The 26,279-nt window shown below is 33.8% G+C and overlaps 1 protein-coding gene across 1 annotated transcript; it reads right to left on the reverse strand.

Moving 5' to 3' along the window:
* Positions 1-15,422: 15,422 nt before the first annotated feature.
* On the reverse strand, positions 15,423-17,813 carry LOC145051436 (uncharacterized). The gene is made up of 3 exons (XM_078999418.1): positions 17,510-17,813; positions 16,029-17,411; positions 15,423-15,744 (listed from the first exon to the last, which is right to left on the reverse strand). The coding sequence occupies exons 2-3, from the start codon at positions 17,364-17,366 to the stop codon at positions 15,721-15,723; spliced, it is 1,362 nt and encodes a 453-aa protein (XP_078855544.1). The 5' UTR covers positions 17,367-17,411; positions 17,510-17,813; the 3' UTR covers positions 15,423-15,720.
* Between the last annotated feature and the right edge of the window lie 8,466 nt (positions 17,814-26,279).

Here is a 26,279-nt window from a genome sequence, read left to right on the forward strand (position 1 = left end):
TCTAGACAATGAAATCTAGTTAAATTTTATAGTGACAAAGTTGTACGTATAACGGATAAACAAACATAGAAATATACAGATAAAGTTATCTGCCAAGGTTGTACTTAACAACCGCAAATACGGATAAATGGATGGAAGTCAAATATATTTGATAAGCATAAGCATAAAAGTGTATGATACTTTTTTAAACAGTTGATAAAGCTTAGGGTAGCGTACACAAGCACATATAGGAGCCTAAGATACAAGTTCTATAAATTGTATAAACATATAAACCTATATATATATATATATATATATATATATATATATATATATTTTGTATGTATGAGGTATATTGAAACTACCAAGTTGATAACCATCTATACAATCATAGCACTTTTGTTGTCGGAAAGCATATGCTATTTTCTATTTGTTGTTTCATTTTAACAACATAACATATATTGATATTAAGGTTTGAAAATAGCTTGTTTACTTATAACATATAAGCATTTAAACAAATATTTCACAAACTAGTAATGTGTTTACACAAAATAATGATATTTTATGTGTATTTTCTATGATAAATATTACATAGTACACGTACTACCATGTACAAATGAGGGTCAAACATGAAACACCGGAGGGCAGGATCATTTTAACAATTAAGCCGTTCTGAAATCCAACAACCCTATTTGACCCTTCAAACCAGATTCCCCGTACCGTAAGTAGTAGAGTAGTAAATAATACTTTTTTATGATTTATATTTCATAGAAAAAGATAATGTTGTTTGTATAAACAAAACATTTAGGCACACACACACACACACATATATATATATATATATATATATATATATATATATATATATAGTACAAGTAGTACATGTATTCCACCCCCCCCCCCCTCAAAAAAAATGTAAAAGTGGGCCGTAACACTCACCTTATGGTGTGGTTGTCGAGTTGTTTCGATAATTGAAGCAAGAAACCGAGATGTGTTGCTTCTGAGATGAACCGTCGGGACTATAATCATTACAAAGCAGCGACAACAGGGGGTTGTGGTGTCCGACAGTGGCGGCGACAGAAGGTGGCAACAAGATGGTTGCCACCTTTTCCTTCCTTTTTCTAGGCAGGACTAATGGGAGGGAGAGATGGGAGATGGGAGGGAGGGTTGGGGAGATGTTGGCAGCTTAAGGTGATGGGTTATGTGTTGGATTAGTGTCTAAGTCCATAACTATTTTGGTATGTACTTGACCCGATGGTGCATGGTCCTTTTGGGTTGCCTTCACCAAAGCAACTTGATTGGAGAAATAAATAAAGAGAGAGAGGTTATTATGATTTATTAATATGTTATAAGAATAATATATTAAAGGAGAAATCATATTTGTTTAATTAATATTGGTCAATAATTAATTAAGAATTAATTTTGTGATCAAGTGTAATTAATTAAACTAGAGGGGCTGAATTGTAATTATGTGATAGTTACAAAATAAGGTAAGGATTATCTTATAAGTATGGTGGACGAATTTAAGGTTGGAAAGCCTTAGAATTCGAGTATGATAAGGATTCAAGGATTATCTTATTGGTTGCTTAATGGATAATCAACTAGATAAGGATAATGACTGAAACCCTATCTCTACACTTATATAAACAACCCCAAGGTCATGAATTCGTGTATCCCTTCCCAAGAAGTCCTAGATACGAATTCTAACCTTCCTCCTCTCTCTTTATACCTTCTCCACTTGCTTATGGTGTTTGTAAGCCATTAGAGGAGTGACACTTGTGACTCTCTGCTTTCCAAGGTCAATTCAAGGAGGAATTGGATTGTTATTGCTATATAACAATCAAGGTATGTTCTTAAACCTATTTACATGTGAATTCTGATTTCCATATGCTAGAATTAGGGTTCAAAGTCTTGGATTCAAAGTATGTACAATAGAGAAACCTAGATCCGAGCTTTAGGGTTTGTATGAGCACATAGGATGTCTTATGACCAAAACCCATCAGTGGTATCAGAGCCATGATTGGTTTCTATTGTATTGATGCTTGATGTTACTAAAAATCGTGTTTTGGCCTCACTGTTCGACCTGAATCGGCGAGTCACTCTTGGACTCGGCGAGTCAGCCCTACTCGGCGAGTTCCAGAGGGTGACTCGGCGAGTCGGTGCGTCAGACAGTGCTTATCTCAGGATTTCTTGCTGTTTTTGCATTGGGATAATTACCTTATCATGTTAGATTAATATTAATCCGATTATATGATATATTTGACTATAATTTTAATCTAATTGAAGATATTTATCAATTAATAGGATAATTGTTTCCTTATAAGATAATTGATTAATTATTTTAAGTAAATTGATAAATTATTTTGCAAGAAATCATCAAATATGGATAATTATGTGATTAAATGTTAATTTGAATTATTTGTTATTTGATCCTTGTTGTTGTGAAAAGTTTCATATTTGGCCCTTTAGGTTTTATAGTTTAAATTTGAACCCCAAAAGTTTTGTTGTTTTAAAATTTAAATAGTTGAAACCCTAATGTTTTGAAAAAGGTTTCAAAACTTGCCCTCAAGTTTTGGAATTTAAATTTTGATTAAATAGTTTAATTTTGATGCATATTTAAATTCTAAACCCTTATGTGTTGAAATGTTTCAAAACTTGCCCTCAAGTTTTGGAATTTAAAAGTTGATTATAAGTTTAATTAGGAATGTTAAATTCTAAAACCCTAGCATAGTTTTGAAAAAGTTCAAATCACACCCTTATGGTTTTATTAACTAATTAAGGTGTTTAATTAAAGAGGTTTAATAAATCCATAAAAGTTTAGGTTTACAATTTAAGTAAATTAAAGGTATAATTGTTAAATTGAACCACCTAATATTTTAAAAAGTGTAAAATACACCCTATACTATATATAACATTAAAAGTCTAACATTATATATATGTATGAGTAAAAGTCAGTCTTACCGTTAGTAGGCCTCATTCACGAAGCCGGTCTATAAGGGGTGTTTAAGGAAATTGCCTATAAAATGGCGATTAAATGGGTATCCACTCTTACCCACCGCACTCTTGACCAGTGGAGGGTCGTTAGCCGAACGAGTAGGATAGGACGAAACCTTCCTTTATAAGTATAATGAAGTATAAAAGTAACTAAATGTTTTCATATAATTCCCAATCTTAGTTACTTAGGCAAAAGTGAATTGATGCAATTCCATGAAATTACACTTTGTGCTCTTGCGAAGACGTTAGTGGAGCGTGTGTGGTTAACCGGCACACTAAATGGGTCTAAGCAAAGGTGGCAAAGGGTGACTCAATGTTTGTCATAGTTCGGTGGAGCGTGTGTGGTTTACCGGCACATCGAATAGGCGACTGTAACATGTGAGGGCACCATGTAAGTTTGCATGGTTATTCACACCCGCTTTGTGATCCTCGGCATCCCAGTCACAAACAAGAGGGGCATATCGAGATTTAAACATGCCATTGAAAGTTCAATGTATCTCAAAGGATCTAGGAGTTTTCATAGATTTAAAACTTAAATTTCTTTTTCGTTTTTCATGGTGGAAATTAGTGAATCGTCATTCACTTACCTTCAAATGTTCTGCAATTTGGGTTACGGCATCCCTCTCCCGAGTTGTAGAATATTGTGTTGGGTCCTAGCCTTAGTATTTCATTTGGGTGATTTACCAAGGACTCAATCTATCAACTAACTTGAATTCGTTTTCTCCCATAATGTAGATGTCAAAGTTTGACAACTATGGTCTTCTCAAATCCCGTGGAACAAGCATTCCACATGAAGATGATATTCCACGATTCGATCGAGGATCAGGAAATCATGCTTCACTTCCTCCTCCTCCTCCAATTATTCTCCCTAACCCACAAGATTGTAAAAATGAAAGGTTCAATATCACTCAAGCCCTTTTGGCAAGTAAACATAAAGAAGGAAAGTCGGTGTGTGCACACGTCCTAGGGATGAAGTCGCGCATTGATAGACTAAGAATGATGGGATCCGTTGTTAGTGAAGAGATGGCTGTTGATTGGGTTCTTCAGTCACTTCCCAACTCATATAGTGAGTTCGTAAGAGAGTACTATATGACGAACCACAACGTGACCCTTATAGATCTCACCTATATGCTTATTGCTGCCAAATCAACAATGGTTTGGCGCAATAGAAAAGCAAAGTTGATTGGTGAATCTGCCTTCAAGACCTCTATGGATATAGACAATGGCAATGAAAGACATGCAGTGATCGAAAAGTTTGATCATAAGAGAAAGGCGATGTCTGAAGTAGTTCCATGTGTTATTCCAAAAGAGTCAATTTGCTTTTATTGCCAAGAGAAGGGGCATTGGAGACGAAGTTGCCCTAATTACCTAAGAGATCTAAGAGATGGGAGAGTCAAAGGTATGACTGCGCTTTAGGTAAAAATCCACTATCTAACTCCATTAAGTTCCTATTCATTGATTCTTAATACATGATGTAATAAGATTACATTTGAGTGTTTTGTAGGGTCGGTGAAAAGAAAGGAAGCTTGATAAAAGAGCAAGATGAATCTAATCACAAGAGATGGATCTTGATCGCATGGACTTGAAGATTAAATTTTGAGCTTAAAAAGTTATGATAGAGTTGTTAGAAATTTTCTTTTGTACATAGTTTTCAACGGATTTTGCATTGTAAGGACAAATTTTTTCCGCTGCTTTTATAAATAAAATAAATTTTGTTTGACTTATTTATTTATTTGTTTATTTCCTTACAATGAAATCGTTATGAAAATTGATGTTCGAATATTTCTACAACGAATGGATATGATTCTTAGTTATGTTATTTATGGAAATGTCAAGAATTTACCAAATAGGGAGAGTTCCTCATCGCCCAAAGTTTCAATTGGACAGAAACTTGGAATCATGCAACGTGGATGCACGATGAATGAGAAATTTCGTATTTGGAAATTAGACTGATTCGTTGACAAAGTGTCGGGTGAAGGACTAAGAGATCGAGCACACAAAGTTGCGTGTTGATCAAGTCCACCATAAGAGTAACAAAGATATTCGTCATGATTTACTAAAGGTTTAGTAAATATGAGATTAAGTGTAATTCTGAATTGATTAAAGGGTTTAGATCAATAGCAGAACGAATAAGAAGAATCAAGTAGGCAGAAAGATAAAAGTTTCTCCATTCTAAGAAGAAGGGAGAGTAGCTTTTATGCTTTATGATAGGTCTTAATGATTAAGAACCATATCTCAATTGATCCTCTAAGTGAGTCTTAGTACAATTGTATGTCTAAGAAGAGGAATCAAGAATTGAAGAAATGGTTAAATCAATAAGTCAATCATACTTCGTTCCAATAACAAGTCTTAAAGTTAAGATTGTGACATTGAGTGAAAGGTATTAAGAAGGTTTGTAACTTTCATTAAATGTGGAAAGTTGTGATGTCTTGGATAAGACAAAGACCAACTAGGACCAATTTATGAAGTGTTTTGATAAAAGCTACACTAACTCTTGAATATTTGTTTGTCAAGAAATGGTTTTTGACAAGAGAATCTTATATGTCAAGGAGTAAGTGGGAGTCTTAATGGTCTTGAAAGGTTTCAAGAACAAATCAAATAAACCTTATCGATCATCACTAGCACACAAGTTGAGGTTTACAACCTATCGTGTTGACATTATTTTGATTTTGTGCCAATCCAATCGAGTTAATTATGCATGTGAGTTCTATGAGTTCTCATTTTGAACGCATAAAAGGCAAAGCACCTTAATCAATGGAAGGTACATTGATAGGAAAGGGTGAGCTGCTTAACTACTTGGAAGACATGGTGGGCAGCTGTGCTACCATAAGGCAATAAATCAAGATTAAGAAAGGTTCGGTCCATATGAGTTTGAATTTGTCGTAAACTTTGGTTTTAACAAATTCACATGGATAGGAACACATACACCGCTCAAATCTCTAAGTGTCATAAGATTTCTTCCTTCATGAAAATGATTGTGAGGAAATGCTTTCACTAAGGAAGATTTTAAGAAGATAGTGATTGTAAAATTGCATTCTCGAATTCAATTATGGTTACGGCATCCCTTTCCATAATTTGAATTGTAAGGTTTGGCAACTAGTCTTAATTGTTTAGACACACATATGAACTATCGAAGGCAAATGTGTATAAGTTCAAGATACCTTGATAAAAGATTATCAAAGCACTAAGTATTAGAAACATGAACTTAAGAAATTCAATAAGCATTGTTTTTCTGAAAGTTAAGATGTTTATGAATACATGTCGAAGCTAGTGGGAGCATAAATGTTATGTTTTATAATAATCATCAAGATAGTGGGAGCATAAAAGTTATGATTATATGATTATTAAGGAAAGTATTGCAAGGTTAGCAATATTAATTATAGAAAACAAGAGTCATACTTTGCAAAGTCGCAATAGTTGAAGAGTTGTTTTGCTATAATTAAGGGAGAGAATATTATGCTTCATTTCAAATCTAAAGGTTTAGGTTGAGAAATGTTAATAAAATTTAGTCAAAGGTACAAAGTGTGTTCTTAAAATTTCAATTATGATTACGGCATCCCTCTTCACAATTCGAATTTCGAGAACATAGCAAATAAAACATTATGCGTCGTGTCCCATACGCTTCGGGTATAGGATCGATTGCAAATGCTTTAATGTTTGACCATTCTAAAGTTTTCCAAATGTCTAGCGCATTTAGAGGGAAAAACGACTAGAATCGGTTCTGACTAAAATAATTAAACAACTACCAAAGGACAATCCAAGTTCGACGAGGATTGGTCGCTTGTGAGTAGTTGGAAGTATAGTATTGGAAAATATGGAAATGTTTCCATATTGGATGGACCATATCGACATCATTACGAATAGATAAGATTCTATTAAGAATGAGTTGTCATATGGAACATATGGAAGTGTGTCCATATTGGGAATTGAATATTGAGAAATCTATGACTAGATTAGAAATTTCTATGCAAAAGGATGTTCAAAGAAAGTACTTTGAGTGAGAGACATCACATCTATGGAATTGTCTTGTAATAATCTCCGAAAGAAGACTTTGTAATATCATTGGCAATAGTCTTAGTGACTCTGGGGCAGTGACATTACGAAAGGATAGTTGCATAAGAATGTTAGAATCTAGCATATTCTATAAGTAACAAGAATTTGATATTCTTTAACTTATGAAAAACGGATTTGGAGTTGTGAAATGAGAAGGATTGGAAATGTGTTCAATGTGATCTATTTCACAAAGTAAGAACCATAGGTAAACATTGTGTGCATGCTAGGAGCATGGGACAAGTGTTGGAATTCAAGTAAGAAGTTGATTACCCGAAACGACAAATAATGAGTAATCGATATGGTGATAAATAAAAGGAGTTTTATTTATACTCAAAGGTTTGAGGCCGTATGGGATTAGTATTATTCTTGTGTTTCACATTTGCATGTTTTGACTTCTAGAATAATTGAGTTTATTAAGAATAATCGAATTATTCAAACGGGCCACAGTCGTTCATATGTTGGAAGTAGGCATGAATGAAGACTGTCGTGAATTGGTGTGTGGAATGTCTAGAAAAGTATTAGACATAAGCAAATGTTTGCTACAACATTCATGAGTGTTTATGAATGTGATTTGAGCATTGGATTAGACCCACGCTCACTTGGATCACTCCATGGATTGTATCACGAGTGATTGGTGAGACGATAACATCTTATATTCTTGAAACCGAGATGTGTGAGTTGTATCTTGCAAATCGGTTGCATATTGATAATATGTAAACGCACCAGTAACTTGGTGTTATAAAACATATTGTTGTGTGTGATTCGGTGCGTGAGTACAAGCAAGCATTGTATCAAAGTTTATCTGTTCCTTTTATTCAAAGTAGGATAAAAGCGATATCTTTGGGCCCCTCGATGGTTTAGTGATGACAAACGTAAATGCTCGGCCGGGCTAGGGCTAATTTGATTTGTTCAATTAGTCTGTCGTCATAAATCAGAAATCGAGATATAGTACAAAGAGAATGATTTGAAATCATATCTCATATGATATCTAGAATGGAGGAATATATGATCCCTTATCTAAGGACACGCGTATTTGATATGATCAGAGTTGACAGTGGCTTTGGAAAGTTACGATTGCAGATCGGGATCCGAAGTCATACGCAGAATAGTTGTTAGACTTATCCAAGTGGGAGACTGTTGGATTAGTGTCTAAGTCCATAACTATTTTGGTATGTACTTGACCCGATGGTGCATGGTCCTTTTGGGTTGCCTTCACCAAAGCAACTTGATTGGAGAAATAAATAAAGAGAGAGAGGTTATTATGATTTATTAATATGTTATAAGAATAATATATTAAAGGAGAAATCATATTTGTTTAATTAATATTGGTCAATAATTAATTAAGAATTAATTTTGTGATCAAGTGTAATTAATTAAACTAGAGGGGCTGAATTGTAATTATGTGATAGTTACAAAATAAGGTAAGGATTATCTTATAAGTATGGTGGACGAATTTAAGGTTGGAAAGCCTTAGAATTCGAGTATGATAAGGATTCAAGGATTATCTTATTGGTTGCTTAATGGATAATCAACTAGATAAGGATAATGACTGAAACCCTATCTCTACACTTATATAAACAACCCCAAGGTCATGAATTCGTGTATCCCTTCCCAAGAAGTCCTAGATACGAATTCTAACCTTCCTCCTCTCTCTTTATACCTTCTCCACTTGCTTATGGTGTTTGTAAGCCATTAGAGGAGTGACACTTGTGACTCTCTGCTTTCCAAGGTCAATTCAAGGAGGAATTGGATTGTTATTGCTATATAACAATCAAGGTATGTTCTTAAACCTATTTACATGTGAATTCTGATTTCCATATGCTAGAATTAGGGTTCAAAGTCTTGGATTCAAAGTATGTACAATAGAGAAACCTAGATCCGAGCTTTAGGGTTTGTATGAGCACATAGGATGTCTTATGACCAAAACCCATCATTATGGTGGTGATGTTGGTCGTGTGTGGTGGTTTAAGCTAAGAAAGAAGAAAAATGGAGTGAGAAGGGATTGAAGCTTGATGTTTATGTGTTTTGTGAGTGAAAATGAAGAGGAGAACCTCTCTTTTATAGCTAGGATGATCACACACAATCCTTTGAGCTCCATGCTTTGAAAACCAAGCCAACACCCAAACCCTCATTACCTTGTACTTAGAATATTAAGTACGCATTAAGAGTGATGGCGAAGGTGGTCACGTGGGAGATAAGAAAGAATGAAAAGCTGGAGATTTTTTTTTGTTCCTCGTAGCCTAGTGGGTCCTACATAATGCACACCCTTATTAAATGCCCAAAACCTAGGTTATTTTGGTGTATCGAGATCCATGCATCGAGAATTTTTTTTGAAAGTGTTGTTAGATAGAGTTTAATCCAAGGATTCCAGAACATCAAACGGATTAATTTTTGGAGTTACGGAACTCCGGGAAATTGCATTCTACGTTTTGCGTCTAAGCGGCTCGCGGTGTCCGTTTTTGCAACTTTTGTAAATATTTTTGCTAAAAATACTTCGAGTGTCGATTCAATAATAGACTATAGTCTGATTCCAAAAATGTTCTCGGAAATCCCATCGGCAAAGCGTAAGTGTCTTAACGGATCGATTCGGTTTTACTTGATTAAAGAAAAAATTTGTTTTACTATCTGTTTTCTTATTTATATTTTCGGAAACAGGGGAACATGTACTATAATATTTTAATGTTTGTTTTGCTTAAAACTGCTTAGAGCAAAATGTCAGTTTTTCAGACGCATTAATTAGCATTGCCGTTTGAGCGTTTTGATTCGGATGATAGTTTATACATTTGGAAGTAATGTATCATCTGACGTCATATAATAATTGAAATAGACTTATTTATTTTACTTTAGATGCACTAAGACTGAATGAGTTAAATTACAAACAAATTTATTGTAATTTAGTCGTTCATAGTCTATGCCCTAAATTCCGGGATGTCACAGTACCATTTAGCTTGACTGTAATTAAAGTAGTCACAACATTATCAGATGGATGTGTATAACTAGGATCATCAAAATCAATTACTTTATTTTTATTTGAACCACCACCCTCATCAGTTGGACCAACCATTTAACCATTTAAACAAAGAAAGAGAAAAGGAATTAGTGAAGACTAAATGAACTAGATGGTCACCACATTTGTTGGGAGCCCAAGCTCAGTCAACCACTTTTTCCAAAACCAAATAAAAAGTAACAAGTAGAGAGTATATAAGAAATTATACAGATAATCACACAAGAATGCAAGTAATAACTGTCGTACATAAGACACAAGGATCTCCCACAATCAATGTTTTAAAAACCGGTTTTTTAGTTGAACCGGTATGATGACCGGTTCCTGGTTCAACCGCCGAGTGAACCGGTTTCTCTCTCTCTCTCTCTCTCTCTCTCTCTCTCTATATATATATATATATATATATATATATATATATATATATATATATATATATATATATATATTTCTATTTTCCTACACACACATACATATATAAATTATGAATTTGATGTTTATAAGTTCAAACATTAAAAATACACATAAAAACAAGTTGTAAATAAATCCAAATACATTAAAATAACACATAACCATAAGTTTTATTGTTTTACATCAATCCATATACGCCAAAAATAAAATAAAATATAATATCGAAACGAAATATAATTTTAAATAAATACAATCACATCAAAAAACTTTATAACATTTACCATATGTTTTATTTAGAGAAAACTAAATAGATTTGGAAAAAAATCACCAAAGTTTATTATGTAAATGGTTCTTTTTCATGTGTTTTTATTCAGTTTAACTGGTTTATTTTGACCCGTTCAACCGAGTTTTTCTAAAAACCGGTCGGTTCAATCCGGTTCATGAATCAGTGTAAAACCGATGATAATTAAACCGCTTCCTCCCCCGATTCCTGGTCCAACCGGTTTGACCTGCCGGTTAAAACCGGTTTTTAAAACATTGTCCACAACTAAACTAAGAAAAAAGATAGAAGAGAACAAGAAGGATCTCACAAAAGGTCCTTAAGCACATTTGTTGAGATAGGCTCGAGATCAGATGTTTTCTGATAGAGGTTTTTGTTAACAGATGATAGATTCCTTTCTTTTAGAGTTATTTCAAAACTTCTGTTCTCTTTCAGAGTTAATCAAAATCTATCAAGTCTTAACGGTAGGCAATAGATCGTGGCAGTTGACAAATTAAACCACCAAAATGAAGCTCCTGCAAAGCAAGCCAAGAAACTCTCAGTAATTAAGATCTAATAACAAAATAAAGACTGTATGAACAAAAAAACACACTAGATGGACATCGATGGTGTCAGATCTAGATTATTTTCACTCGGAATCTCAGATTAACTCAATAGAAGTCAAGAAACTATGATTCAGAGGAAACAAACAACGATTTAGAAAAGAAACAAGGGTGGAGTATAAACACTAACCTTTAGAGTCACCGTCGCTCGAATCGAAACACGATAATCAGAGCAAATTATTCAATCGGAACTCGCTCTGATATCATTTTAGAAAACACAACAGAGAATCATAACATGACCCATCTATTTTACTATAGACTAGAACGTCATACATCAAAAAAAAAAAAAAAAATACAACGTAAACTCACTACAATTCACTCAACACTTAATTTATAAAGATTACTTATATAAGAACAACATATTCTGAAATATGCAACGAAACCCTAATCTCGAGAGTGAGAGAAGAAGACGTGAGCTATCTAAACAAAATGAGATGATTGTGATTGATGAAAACCCCAACTACACATAAATATCTAATTTTACACTTAAATCCACAAATAATAAAAAATTACATCCAAGTCCCTACATTTTCATAACCTGCACAATATAAAAGTCTTAAATTTTTAATGAGTAATTGGAAAAAACCATAATATTTGTTTATTATTGCTATGGCCACAACTTTCTCGCATAATTATTGTTCTAACACATTTAACGAGTTTCATGGTTAACTTGGTTAATTTTTTTTACAAAATCAGTCATAAAAAGTTCAAATTTGGTCCCTGAGGTTTGCAAAAAATTACGTCATATGTTTTTTTAACATTATTTTTCGGGTTTTGTATATTTTGTATACTTTCGGTTTTTTTTTATAAATATATATACATTTTTTATTTTCTTTTTTATATCTATTTTATTTATTTTCATTTTTTAACTTTATTTTTCAACCGTTTGATTTTTTTTACCTTTTGTTTTCTATTTTTTTAGTGTATATATAGAGTATATTAAAGTTTTTTTTTTCATTTTTCTTTTCATATTATATTTTTAACATTTTTTTTCTTACTTGTATTTCAATTATTTGTTTTTTTTTTTGTTTTTTTTTTTTTTTGTATTTTTAACTTTTTATTGACCTTTTCCCAAAAAATGTAAAATGTATTAATATATTAGAGTATATTACAATTTTGATAATTTATAGTTTTTGTAATTTTTTTTTATTTTTATTCAAGTAAATAAGATAGTTATGTTTATATTTGTAATATCGGTCCAATTTATTTTCTTTTTATTCTTTTTTTCTCTAGTGCTATTATATTTATGTTATGAAAAAATGAAAATTAAAAAAAATAGATTGTTTATTGAGATTTAGTGTTGCAATGTGTTATATAATTTGCAAATTAAATCATATTTTTATATGTGATATCAATAGTTTAAATTCAAGATAATATTTTTCAATTTTATAATAGACTAAAAGAAAGAACAAAAAATATAATAATAGTCGGTCTCTATAAAAAAAACTTATAGTAATTTAAATTGAATTCAAGTTCTTGAATCTAAATAAATAAAAACATTAGAAAAGACATAAATAACTAAAATAGAAAAAAATATAGAAAACAAAAGGTAAAAAAAAAGGTTCAAATTGTTGAAAAATAAAGTAAAAAATGAAAATAAATAAAATATATATAAAAAAGAAAATAAAAAATGTATATATATTTATAAAAAAAACCGAAAATAAATAAAATATACAAAAAACAAAAAATAATGTTAAAAAACCATATGGGGTAATTTATTGCAAACCTCAGGGACAAAATTTGAACTTTTTAGGATTGATTTTGTAAAAAAATTAACCAAGTTAACCATGAAACTCGTTAAGTAGGCTAGAACAATAATTCTGCGATAAAGTTGTGGCCATAGCAATAATAAAAAAATATTAGGGCTTTTTCCAATTACGTGTTAAAAATTTAGAGCTTTTATAATATTAGTCCCACAAAATATTAACCAACACAAACTAACATTTATAATTAAAGATAAATTCAAGTTTGAAAATAGACAAAATTACATAAATGGTCCTCATGGTTGACAAAATCGACCAATTATAGTCCTTATGACAAATTCTTTACACAATTGGTCCCTGTGGTTTCAAAATATTGCAAAGACGGTCCTTTTGACTAACGACGTTAACTTTTTCAGTTAAGTCCTATATGAAATGACATATTTGCCCTTCATGCATAAGGACGCTTTATGTAATATGTTTCTACCACAGAGACCATTTATGTAATTTTCTCTATTATTTATTATTTTTTTTATTTATTTTAATTATATATTTAAGGATTTAGATTTGTTTAAATTTATTGTTTAATATATATATATATATATATATATATATATATATGTATATATATATATATATATATATATATATATATATATATATATATATATATATATATATATATATATATGCTAACATTTTTTAACGTTTTACTCAAATTATTTTTTCTAATCTTTTTGACATTTTCTTCAAGTAAATTTATTAATGTTTTTTATTTTGACGTTTTATTCGAATATTATTTATTTATTTATTTATTTTTTTGACGTTATGTTCGAATACATTTTTCAACATATAGTATGTTTATATTTGTTAAAGGATTTCACGGCTATTGTAATTATAATTCGTAACTTAATTCACTTTTAATTATGTTTTCAATGTGAAATGACTTGGTCGTTCTCGGCAACGTTGTGAGGCGGTCTCAGCTTAGCCTATGTCTACCTAATCTATATTAATCATATTCACGTTTAACAAACATTTTACACTTTTTTGTAAAAAAATATTAATAAATTAGTTTACAAAAATAATAATTATACAACCTTATATAGTTGAAAAATGTATTCGAACATAACGTCAAATAAATAAATAAATAAATAAATAATATTCGAATAAAACGTCAACATAAAAAACATTAATAAATTTACTTGAAGAAAATGTCAAAAAGATTAGAAAAAATAATTTGAGCAAAACGTTAAAAAATGTTAGCATGTATATATATATATATATATATATATATATATATATATATATATATATATATATATATATATATATATATATTAAACAATAAATTTAAACAAATCTAAATCCTTAAATATATAATTAAACTAAATAAAAAAATAATAAATAATAGAGAAAATTACATAAATGGTCTCTGTGGTAGAAACATATTACATAAAGCGTCCTTATGCATGAAGGACAAATATGTCATTTCACATAGGACTTAACTGAAAAAGTTAACGCCGTTAGTCAAAATGACCGTTTTTGCAAGATTTTGAAACCACAGGGACCATGTGTGTAAAGAATTCGTCATAAGGACCATAATTGGTCGATTTTGTCAACCATAATGACCATTTATGTAATTTTGTCTTGAAAATATAATCACATTTATTTCCCAACATCCTATCTCATGCTTTCTTCAGCATACCACCATCACAAGGACCATTCTACATCATATCCAAAAAATTGATTCCACTTCGCCCTCACCCTTTCATGAAAACCTTATTTCACTTTCACCCTTTCGTTGGCGTTTCACCGTCTATCTAGTTTGCTCTATCATACAAGACAATTTATTTAAATGGATTAAAAATATAAATACCAAGTTAACCATTCCATAAATGATGGTTAGCCATAAATTATGATGGTCCACAAATGATTTTCCTATTAGTTCTAGCACCAAGGCTTTGTTTTATACGCATAATCTATATTATTTTTTGAACTTATTGCAATTGGTGTTTGGTGAGACCACAAAAATAACTTAAGTATTAACTAACTTAATTATAAGCTAAGTTTTTATAAGTTACTCAAAATAACTTATTGATAAGCTAGTTTATAAGCTAAAAACTATTTTTTCTGCCAACGCATGGCAAACAAAGCCCAAGTAAAAAGTCACTTATGATACCATAATGTGATTCAAAATTGATTCACAATAAATAACAATGAGGTCCTGCGATATCAAGTGTAACACCAAGTTAAAAGTCCCTTAAATTATATGGCTCACGATGAATTTTCACATCAGTTTCAACATCAAGTCAAAAGTCACCAACGATTGTGAATTTCATTGAAAACTATCGTAAACTTCATCCTCAAACCAAAATGTTGTAATAAGAAACTATATCGTAACAAACACAATGAAAATATTAATATAATCTGCAAGCAACAATAAGTTTGACAAAGCAGCATGATTATATACAAGTGTATGAAACTTATACTAAATACATCACTATAATTGTATACAAGTCACTAGAACAACTTACAATCCTTGTGTTAAAAGACGTCAACACAGGAGGTTCCTTGACTTTTGTGTCTAGTTGGCGAAGATACCTTTTTCATGACATGTCAAAAGTTGCAGTAAACAACAAGTATTCTCTTACTTGGTAAATTATGTTGTAAGTAGCCATTCGTTGAGCTTGAAGGAAGTGGTCAAAACCAGAAATGCATCATTGCCTGTGTGTCGATAAATATCAACAACCGTTAATTAGCCATGATCATATAAAAGAGCGCACAACTTAAGGCGTATAAAGTGATGAAACTTTTCATTTAGCTTGTTTGATAAAACTGAACCATTTAGTGTTAGAATCATTCAAACCTCTTAATGGTTAAGAGCTTAGCCATTCAAAGGCCGAATAAACAATTTGAATACTAACAATGACATATTCATAAGCGACAAGGTTTTTATAAAGGGCTTTAAATTCTTACTTTCTATTCATATGAGAAAAGTGATTACATACCTCTCTAAGTTGAAGCATGGGTAAGTCGCAATTTGGAGAAGACTTGTTGACTTTTGTGTTTTTGCTTCTAATATCCGATTGTATTGAATTTAATTTGTCACGAATCTCATACAACAATCTCAATTCTTGTCCCTCTTGTCTTACATTTTGCTCTACGTTTTCATTTTCAGTTTCAGCCTCAGCCGCCTCAGCTATCTCAGCAATCTCAGCAGCACACGTGGCATGCCGAAATAGCGCCATATGGCAGTCAACATTAATACCATCTCCAGGCAAAAACACCTTTTTGTCTTTATGTTTCGGAAGTAAAGGCTTTTTCCCTGAAAAAAATTCTTCCTTTTCATATGATTTTACAGGTTCTATATGAAAAGCAACCAACTTTTTACTTTTTTCATCATCTTTAATCGATTTCTCTTCGTCTTTCTCATATGGTTTTTCATATCCCTTAATCTGAGGAACTTCAAAGACATCATGGACACTTGTCGAACATGTATTGGAAGATACTTTTTCATCTGTCCACTTTTGGAAATTCATTGCACTTTGCGTTCGATCCAATTCGTTAAGTTTAGAACGAACTGATGAGGATCTTGAAGTTTTAGCAAACGAACAAAAGTTCTGCTCTCCCGCCATTTCTTCTACTAATTTATCTAATTTTCGTATTTGTTCCAAATACGAATTGATATCGACAGATGTAGAACCTTCGGTCTTCAAACCAAATTCAAAAGCTTGATTATTTTCATCTTCACGTTCACGTGAACTTTCTTCCACTATTTTTGCAATCGTATCAGAATCATCTTGTATCGATCTATCCCTTTTAAGAGTAGCAGTACCCTTTTTCAAATTTGATAACTTTAAACGTTTTGGAGGTGGAGTGTTCTTTTTGGTGATACCATGAACATCTGAGCTTGTTTCCCCAACTAGGGTTTCATTTCGTTGTAATAAATTCTCAGGGAATTTGAATTCGTTGGCTCCAAGATCATCGATTCCTAAGCTTACTAGCTTGTAACGATAGGCTTGAACTTGGTAATCTAAAGAAGCGATTTCCATTTCTTTATGGTACATAATTTCTTCAAATACCTGGAAAGATTCCTCGGCATGATTCATTTTCTCCTCTGCTAACCTTTTGTATTGTTCGGCTTCCATTTTTACAGCGGCTTTTTCTCCTTGAAGACGAAGTATCATGGATAATGCTTCACTGGCTGCGGTAGCAGCAGCTTCTCTTTCAACATCCAATTCATTGTAAAGTTTTTGGAGGAGGCGTTGTTGAGCACAAAGTGCTTCTTTTAAACTGTTGCTGGTGGGTTCAACCGCTGTTGGTGGATTCATGTTGTTCTCATTCATTGATTATTGTGTTATGAATTGAAGAAGAAACCAGGAAAACCGATGCTGATGAGAAAACAGGAGGTACCCAATAAGGAAATCAAACACATTTTCACCATTAATGACGAAAACCAGATATATAGTAGACGTTAGAAATAATGTACCTGGTTGCGCCGATGAAGATGAATGTAGGTCGAAGAGAAAGAAAACGAAGGGTAATCAAACAAATATCGATGAACTTTGTAAACGTCTCTTGTTTTTGTTGATTTACGAGATAACAAGAGGCAATGATCGTTGGGGATTAGGTCTCAAAAATTAAGGATTTGCTGATTGCTTATATCAAAAGCCAACCCCCATGGATCATGGGTATGGCTTTTGATTTTACCTTGTAAAAGAATCTTTTTGTTTCCTTCAATACATGCGATAATCCGAAACTCTTTAGGTGATCTTGGCCCTACTTTTCTTAAATCTTGCATATATATCTTATGCATACTGTACAATTATCCGTGATGATGGTTTTGATAGATTTGGAATTGCAAGGTAATAGTCTACGTGTGGGGTTGGGAGTAGTTGTAGCAAATATGGTGGTCGTTAGTTACTTCTTTGTAATTTATCCGTTTTTTTCTCGAAAGTTTTGATTCATGGTCTATTTAAATCATTCAATTTCGAGGTCGGTGGACCAAAACTAAGCATGCTTTTTATTTAAATAGAGCAAATTATTTGTAAAAAAAATATGTAGAAATATCAATTTTCGATAAACGAACTTATTACTATCATACATCGATGGTTTTGTTCTTTCATGATAGACTAGGTTCATTGCAATGTGGAGTGCAACTTCATTGTCCCAAGTTAATGGAATGACATTTTTTTGAACCGGCAAATACAAATATTATAATCTACTCCTAAACTAACACATAATTCCACTTATATCCACCACGAGACTTGAACCCTCAACCTCAAAGAGAGAGGGCACCACATTAATGGAGTGGCATTTGATTGTTTGGAATCTAAGTCTAAGCCAACTCAACGGTAACTTCGAAAAGTGTAGTTTCCATTGCTTTATATTAGACTTAAGTTGAAGATCATAACACAACACTTTTTCTCTTGGTTCTCCACGAAACTGGTGCACCACAAGGCTAAAAAATAACATGTGCATGATAGTCAGGTAGTTAGAATGACTCAAGCCAACTTGCATCACAATATGCCATAAGATCAAAGCTTCCACTTGATGGTAGAAATAAGCATTGTCCCGATGTAGTTTTAAGGTATCGAAGAACATGAAATGTAGCTACATGGGCAAAGGTCTAATGAAAATCCACACCTTCAACTTGCGTATAGCCTTAGATCGTTCTACTTTTTTCATTTGGTTTATATTTGCAGTTTGACTTTATTACTTTCTAACCAGCGACATAACCATTATGTTCCAAGTTCCATTGTCTTCAAGAGCTTTCCCCAATTTAGCTACATGGGCAAAGGTCTAATGAAAACCTACACCTTCAACTTGCATATAGCCCTAAATTCCAACATACACCGGCAAGTGCTCTTTTTAGTAGAATTGTTGAAGATATGAAAATGCATTTTGACATGACGGTTCATCAAAATGCAGTTTTTGAGTGTTTACAAGCACCACATGCTCAAGATTTTCTTCTAGCTATCCTTATAGACGGGCTTGACCCACATATGTCTTATGTGGAGTATCACACCATCCTTAAATATCGGCTAATGATTCCTATATTTCCAGCTGACGAGATGTGTCCGGTGTACCATAGGGCGTGTTTGGACTCTTTTGGAGAGCATGCAGTTCATTATAAAGAACTTTTGGGGTTCAAATACCAGCACAATATGGTTAGGGATGTTTTGTTTGACATATTTAAGCGTGTCAGGATTTCTGTCAAGAATGAAGCACTTGCGAATTTCTTGACTGACTCGACAGAAAGAAGGTCAACCCTAAGACCGACTAATGTTTTGGTTTTAGATGGGTTGGAGGGAAACACGCTTGTGTGGACCTTACCGAGGTATCCCCTCTTGTAGGCTTGAGGGTGGGGGTTTCAAGGCGGGTCATGTTGCTTTAAAAGCTGCCATATGCAAAGTCACAAAATACTAGATATCGTGCTTGGAAAATCAACACGTGTTAATATCATTTGCGTTTGATACGTCTGGCTTCCTTGCACTGGATGCGATGGAGCTTCTTAATAGAGTACAACGGATCATGCATAACAATGTTATATCCCCTATATCTATAGATGTAGTCTTCAAAAGAATTGGTTTTATCATACAAAAATGTTTAGCGGCACAGCTTGTTGCCCGTTTACCTTCTTACTCTTTGTGTTGTGATAACTAATTTATATGAAATGGAAAATATTCTCAAACTAAAAAAATGGTTTATATTTGATTTTATAAACCCAGTTTGACTCTATTGCTTTCTTACAAGTGGCATTGCCATTATGTTCCAAGTTCCATTTTCTTCAAGAACTTAGATTTCTTTGCTTATTGCCTCATGCCAACTTTTAGGCTCATATAGAGGCATGATGGCTATTAGAAAAGCACAATAAGTTTTTGAAAATTTAGCATAAAATACATTGGGCCCATGTTAGGTCTTCATGGGATGTTTTCAGTTTGGCAACCCATTATCATAGTTTGCTTGGGCTCCATCCTCATAGTTTTCACAAATCTATTGAACCATGGCAAAGAATCCACCAAGTGTCCATTTGCAATGGTTCGATGACCTTCATACCAATCACCAAAAGGAAATTTATATATAAAAAGGTAAAATTGCGACTTGTCTGTTGGCTTTTCAAATTGTTGAGTTTGTACCTCTTTTGTTCCACAAGGCAACCTATGAACATACATAATCTCCGATTTTCTCCAAATTTATGTCATTTGTACAAATTGTCATGTGCCTAGATAAGGCAATCAAAGTCCAGGAAGTAGGGGAAAGTGGGTGTACAAAATTCCTTACCCAATAAATTTTCATGAGGTGCCTTGTTCTCAGGAAATGTTATCAACAACTGATTTATTACATATTCATTGGATAAGATCATAAAGAGACCATAAGTTACTAAGACTTAGGAAAAAATTTCCTAAGTAAAATGCATTCATTCTACAATAATGTGCTACATCCGAAAGAGTTTTTCCACTACATTTCTATCTCAAAACTACATCAAAGGGCTTTCCCCTTTGACCCATGCCTTTCATCATGTTTGGGATGGCACTCGTTTTATACAACTGTACACTTTGCACTACCAAAAAGTTACACCATATCATAATTTGATCCTTTTTGGAACTCATGTAAATTCTAATTACACTATTGTTTGTTTAAATATCAAATCATGAGGATACAAAGTTGGGGAAGTTTCAACTTGCAATTTATATTCAACAATGATGGAAAAGACTCAAAAGGACAAGGCAAAGGAAGGAAACAATCGTATTTCTAGAAAAATGCAACAAATCAATGTTACCCTATATGTTATTAGCCCACGTGTTTATGGGCCCTTTAAGGTTTTATCTTAGCTAGTATTTATTCTCTCATTTCTTCTTTGTAACCTTTATGCTTTTCATTGAGAACCTTGTAATTTCTCTCTTTCAATAATCATATGGAAATATTATCATGGTATTAGAGTGGAGGTTTGATACATTGTTAGAAGGTTTTCTAGCAGTCATCTGTGCCCGTTTCGTTTTCAATCTGTTTGATGCTTCTTTGTTGCCGATGTTTGTTTGTTTTTTGGTATTCGTTTGATGTTGTTGTTTGATGGGTTGCTTTTGTTGGTTTGTTGCTCTTCTTATCTCATATTGCTTATCTATTGTTTTGGTTATTTATCGTTTACCAACATGACTGGAAAGGATGATTCCTTTCAGGCAAGTAGTACCCGAGTAGATGGAAAGAATTATACGTATTGGAGTTATGTTATGAAGAACTTCCTTTGTGGGAAGAATATGTGGGGATATGTCACTAGGAATAAATCTAAACCCTCAGTGCCTCAAGCTGACAATTTTGATTTGTTGGTTGATGCTTAGGAGACTGATAACTCGAAGTCATTACTTAGATTAACAATTCTGTTACACGGTCTATTGGTATGCAGTTGGCTAAATATGACACAGCAAAAGAAGTCTAGAATCACTTGAACAAATTGTATACTCAGTCCAACTTTGCTAAACATTATGAGTTAGAATATGATATTCATGCTCTTCGACAAAATGACCAAAGTATTAAAGATTTTTATGCTGCTATGTCTGATTTGTGGGATCAATTGGCTCTACCGAATCTAAAGAGTTAAAGATTTTTAGCCTTATATTGCTAGGAGGGAAGAAAAATGTTTGGTTCAGTTTTTGATGGCCTTGCATTCTGATTTTGAAGGCCTTCGTGGAACGATTCTTCATCATTCCCCCTTCCCTCAGTGGATTTTGTTGTTCATGAGCTGATTGTTGAAGAAACTCGTATCAAGTCTCACACGGATAAAGGGTTTAAAGTAACCTCCATTCCTACTTCCACTCCTACTGTGCTTGATGTTTCCCTAATCAGTCTCAACAAACTCCAACGGTTGCTTATGATGAGTGTGTATTCTGCAAACAGAAAAATCATTGGAAAGCTCAGTGTCCATTGTAAGTTAACAAGGGTAAATCTGGCCAGTCTTAGTCGGGACAACATAATAGATATGATCAATAGAAGTTTCAACCACATTCCTCTGGCACTCCTCCATGGACACCTCGTCCTCCACAATTTGTTGTTGCTGCTACACCACCAGTTGACACAGAATAAATCGGAAACATGTCGCCATCTGTATTGGCTCCCAAGGTTTTTGAGAGTTTCAAACAATATTTGGCCTTTAATCCCACTGCCATGTCTGCATCTATGTCTCATGTTGGTCCTACTTCATCCAGTACCTCAGGTATTCCTTCATCTTTGTGGATTTTAGACTCTAGTGCAACCCATCAAATGACTCCTCATTTGTCATCATTTACTTCTTTGTCACATGTGTCATCTATCTCTGTTATGTCTGCTAGTGACAAATCTATGCTAGTCGAGGGTTTTAGGCTTGTCTTTATTTCTCATATCACTCTCCCTGACATTTATTACATTCCCAAACTTACTTTGAATCTTGCTTCAGTCAGTCAGTTGTGTAAGTCTGGTAATTAGGTGTTCTTTTCTGATTCTATTTGTGTCATACATGATTAACACACCCAGAAGGTGATTGGGATCGACCGTAGGGTGGGGGAACTATATGTCTCAAAGGTTCTGAAATTATCCGCAGTTGCTGCCTCCAACATTGATTTGTCTTCTTTCCATGTAAGTCCTTTGTTGTCTGAGTTTTATCTTTAGCATTCTCGTTTGGGACATGTATCTATATCAAGTTTGAGTTTTCTACCATCTACTGGTGTTTTGGTTCATTTGAACACTTGTGATATTTCTGATTGTAGTGGTTGTAAACTGGCAAAATTCTCTGCTTTATCTTTCTGTAAAGTATGTCTTGTTCTATTGCTCCTTTTGATATTATTCATTCTGATGTTTGGGGTCCTGCACCAGCATCCATAATGGGTGAGTCAACCTATTATGTATCTTTTATAGATAATTATACTCGATATACCTGGGTTTATCTTATGAAACACAAATATGATTTCCTTGGCATTTACAACAATTTTAGAGATCTTGTTTAAACTCAACATTCGGCTGTGAACAAGTGCTTCAAGTGTGAATTAGGGGGTGAATATACCTCTAATGATTTTACTTAGTTACTTGTGTCTAATGGTACCATACACCAATCATCGTGTACTGACACTCCTCAACAAAACAATGTGGCAGAATGAAAACACCGTCATATTGTTGAGACATCCCGCTCATTGCTCCTGTCTGCGCATGTCCCTAGTGCCTTTTGGGGAGAAACAATCTTACTTGTTGTTTATGTGATTAATCATATCCCTACTTCATTGAATATGAATGTCTCCTTCTGAGAAGCTATATGGTCACCTACCAGACTACTCTGCCTTATGAGTTTTTGGATGTACTTGTTTTGTTCTTCGCCCTCATTTTGAGAGGAACAAGTTGGGGCCGAAATATGTTATTTGTGTATTTTTGGGGTATGGTGTTGGACATAAAGGATACCGTTGCTATGATCTTATGAGTAAGAAATTATATGTTTTCCGGCATGTCACTTTTTTGGAACATATTCCTTTCTACTCGATTCCTGCTACAGCCCACAATGTAACAAAGTCAGACCTTCTACATAATGATACTTTCGATGAGGAGATAGAGGCTCGAGACCTATCTATGCAACCTGATCCTTCAGCTCATGACACACCCACTTCTTCAGAGAGTTCCTCGAATCTTCCTGCTCCTGAGTCTGCTCCTTCTATTGTTGAAATTGAAGATCCACCTCTACCACCACCCCTCAGGAGGTCTACTCGTCCTATAAAGTCAACCAAGCTTCTAGATTTTGCTTACTCTACATACTTAGGACCATTTGCTTCATTTATAGTGAACATCCATCATCTGTCTGAACCTGAATCATATAGAGAAGTTGTATTAGATCCTCTTTGGCAGAATGCTATGGTTGAGGAACTCATTGCTCTTCATCAGACATATACATGGGATTTGTTTTCCCTTTCTCCTAGGAAACATAATATTGGTTTTCGTTGGGTGTACAAGATAAAAACAAAAGATGATGGGTCTATTGAGTGGTACAAGGCCAAACTTGTAGCAAAAGGGTATTCCTAATAGTATGGTTTTGACTATGAGGAGACCTTTTCCCCAGTGGAAAAAATGACGACAGTCCATACTATGATTGCAGTTGCATCCGTTTGTGTTGGGTCTAGAGTGTTGCATCATATGGGCTTAGTGTCGTTATTTTGTTTACCTGGTTTGGGCTTGTCCATGGTTTATCATTAGGGTTAGCGTATATATTATGCATGCATGTGTATCTTTCACGGGCAGAGATTATTTATTGCTTTTGCATTGTAACCCTAAACACACCTCTACAGTCGAATTTCTTCATCGAGCTCTTTTGAGGTGTGGGTTATTAATCATTCGACACCATTTGATCCATTCTTGTGTTCTTTGATTACTTCATTCTTGTTTTTCTGTTCAGAATCTATCGATCTATAACTTATTATTCTCATCAATTGGTATCAGAGCAGGAGATTGTGTAATATATATGCATCTCTTCTGTTTGAAGAATCCATTAGGGTTTCCGCTTTTATTGAATATATAGAAGCCGTCCTCTTCTTGTCGAAGGTGTATCTGGTGTTCGATAAAACCCTAGTTTCAACTTTACAAGTCTGATTCAAGCATATTAAAAGAAGAAGTTTGTCATCATGTCTCACGACGATTCTCAAGTCAATCCAATCAACATCTCCAACAGTATAGGATCCACTACGAGGGTTCCCATTCTCTACACTCAACATTATGAAGTATGGGTGCATCACTTTGAAGACTATGTCGTTGGATCTGAAGACAACGGTTATCTCATATGGGAAGCAATAACATTGGGTCTGTTTGTTCACTCTGGAACAAACCGAACGGTCAAGACTCAAAAAGAGTATAACCAACTCTTGGCGGACGTAGATAAGATCTCTCAAGACGAAAAAGACAAAGTGTTATGCAATGTTAAAGTCATGAGGATGATAAGATTTGCTTTACAATCCGACACTTTTCGTATGGTAAGTGCATGCACAACAACTAAAGAAATATGGGATAGGTTGAAAGAATTATATTAAACTGATGAGGATCTAGAGCACTCGATCCAAACCCTACTGCTCTCCGAGTTCGGTGCTTTCGAACAAAAGTCTGAAGAGAAACTCATTCAGACATTCGATCGGTTCAACCATTTGCTTAGCAAGATGATGAAGTATGGTATTGAAAGGAAGGTGATCGAACAAAAGGTGACATTCATGAATGACTTAAGGCCCGAATGGATGGCAGTGGTCTCGACCGTGAAGGCTCATAAGCAATTTAAATCATATTCACTAGCGAAACTGATGGGTATACTCAAATCTCATGAAAGCGTGGTGACAAAGGAAGCAGAGGTAATTTCGGGCGTGGGTTCACTGGCCCTCGTTTCTAAGAGCAAGAATGTAGCAGACGAAGAGGAGGAATCTGATACGTCAGAGTGTGACCTGTCCAATGAAGAATATGCAATGATGGTTACAAACCTAAAGAAGTTTGCTCGCAGAAAGTTCCCGGTCAACAAGAACCGAAACTGGCAGGGAAGCTACAGCTCTTCTGAGAATAAGGTGAAAGAAGAAACCAAAAACACCTCTCAAAAGGATGATGAAAAGAAGGAGAGTAAAATTGTGGGAGACTCTGGGTACGATTGCAACTACTGTCATGGCAAGAACCACTTTGACAAGGATTGCATGCTAAGGAAGATGGCTGAGAAGAAGGATGGTGAAGACGACGAAGCTTATTACATGAGAAAGCTGGAGGAGATAAAGAAGAAGAAAACAACTAACGTCTCTATGAATGCTTTAATTGTGCAGAAACATGTTATTGATGATGATTTTGGTGGAGTAGAAGTCTGGACTACAGACTTATGTGGCGAAAGAAAGAGTTGCTGAGTCGGTTGGGAGATGCTTAATGGTAACAACCGAAAGTAAGCATGAGAAAGCGAAGGAAGAAAAATGTTTCGCTGCCAAGCCTGTGAGTGAAAAGATCAACGATTGCGATCAGTTGATCAAAAAAGTACAATCTATCCTAGAATCACTCAAAATACCAGTAACAAACTATGATCAAGAACTAAATGAATTAAAATTCAAGTTTTCTAACTTAAGTGGCAGTCTTATGCAAACTCGCTTAGCAAATTCTAACCTAACTGACCAACACAGCAGGGAAGCTTCCAAGAGTGAGGAAAGAAGAATGTGGATTCAGCAGAAGGAATTAGCGTTAGTTAGGGCTAGGGATGAACTTATTTATGTGCAACGAGACAATTTGAAGTTTTTGAAACA

This window comes from Lactuca serriola, chromosome 5 (assembly GCF_051521515.1).
Source record: "Lactuca serriola cultivar US96UC23 chromosome 5, Lser_US96UC23_V15, whole genome shotgun sequence".
Classification (NCBI taxonomy): Eukaryota; Viridiplantae; Streptophyta; class Magnoliopsida; order Asterales; family Asteraceae; genus Lactuca; species Lactuca serriola.

What these genes read in the sequence shown, in the direction of transcription:
- LOC145051436 (XM_078999418.1), bottom strand. Translation starts at nt 17,366, where the DNA reads ATGAATGAGAACAACATGAATCCACCAACAGCGGTTGAACCCACCAGC. An exon ending in CCATGCTTCAACTTAGAGAG is followed by an intron (nt 15,745 to 16,028) that starts GTATGTAATCAC and finishes ATCGACACACAG; the next exon opens with GCAATGATGCATTTCTGGTT.